At 30.9% G+C, this 1,328-nt stretch overlaps 1 protein-coding gene across 1 annotated transcript; it reads right to left on the bottom strand.

The window, feature by feature from the left end:
- Positions 1-333: 333 nt before the first annotated feature.
- LOC137817790 (uncharacterized) lies at positions 334-693 on the bottom strand (the record flags this gene model as incomplete). Its single annotated transcript, XM_068621024.1, is given in 1 exon segment — positions 334-693. A coding segment is annotated over 1 exon segment (139 nt), but the record flags the coding sequence as incomplete, so codon positions are not given.
- Between the last annotated feature and the right edge of the window lie 635 nt (positions 694-1,328).

The raw sequence follows: 1,328 nt of genomic DNA, 5'->3' as shown, positions 1-1,328 counted from the left end.
CCTCATTTTAGATAAAGGAACTACATTTTATTAATTAGATGATTCTGCACATCTATTCAGATTAATAAATACTCTATTTATAGAACAAATAAAAAACAAACATATGCAATTACAATTTATAGAATAAATTGATGTAGTTACAACTAATAGAACTAACAAATGCAATTATAACTGAAAATTTCATGAGATCAAATTTATCATGTAATTATTTTTTATTGATAGAATGCTTATCAAATTTTACCAACTGTCTATCCACTTTGCATGTAATGAACATGCACAAGAATGTTGGTAACATAACAAGAGAGGGACAAAGAAGCATAAAGGAGAATCAGATGAAACCATCTAAAGTAGTAATCAAGTAGATGTATGAGTTTTTCTTTCTGAATAATACATATAAATAAATCATGTGGGAAGGGTTCAAAACAAAATTTTGAAAATCTGCAATAGGCCTAATTGTTTCTTCACCTAGTACAATTCTAAAGGCTGTTGCACTAATTTATATAAAACCTTCTTCATTTATCTTTTTTTCTCTATGGTCTAGTGGCATGATCATGTTACTCTTCTCCAGCCTTCTGCTTCAACATTGCTATGAATTTTTCCCTCTCCTCCGGAGACATTCCCTCTGCAGAACAATCTCCAACTCCCCATTCTGCCCCTCGTATGCAGTACTTGTTCTCAATTGCTTTACGGTTCCTGAAGAACAACAAAGTGTTATTGTTGCTTGATGACAATAGATGCAGAAAAACCACAGAGAAAAATATAACACAAGTCATCATAATCATAAGGGTTTGTCCTAAATTTCAACATGGAGAGAAATTGAAAATAGAGAACTACTAATAACTCATTTTTCTTAACCATAACAGTGGTAAGGATTATTCATCACATGACTTTGAGCACACATAAGTTGAGTATTTCTTATAACATATTTTATTTCATACCCAATTGCAATATCAACAAATTTCTAACTCTCAACCACTTGATGAAAGGACATAAGTTGCTACCACTTGTTGGTATATAACTCATTCCATGACTATTGTCTAAAATTTATTAATAAAATAAAAAAATATGTGTAAAATTTATTAATAAGGAGATAAATCTACACAGTTTTAAATAATAAATGTCAAAATACTATACTAGAGTGTTACTAGCATTTCTATAGCAAACAAATGTGGCCAATGCAGTCTCAAATGTAATGGAAATACAGTCACAGAAAACACAGAAAATTTTGCCACCCAAACCACATTCTCATTTCAAAGCTCGATTATCATTAACCATCTATATAGTCCATTGCAGCATCATGAGGTTTTGACTTTGCAAACAACACACGC

This window comes from Phaseolus vulgaris, unplaced genomic scaffold, assembly GCF_000499845.2.
Source record: "Phaseolus vulgaris cultivar G19833 unplaced genomic scaffold, P. vulgaris v2.0 scaffold_1200, whole genome shotgun sequence".
In the NCBI taxonomy this organism is placed as follows: domain Eukaryota; kingdom Viridiplantae; phylum Streptophyta; class Magnoliopsida; order Fabales; family Fabaceae; genus Phaseolus; species Phaseolus vulgaris.
The sequence above is the reverse complement of the archived record's forward strand: the minus strand, read 5'-3'. Positions and strand labels throughout refer to the sequence as shown.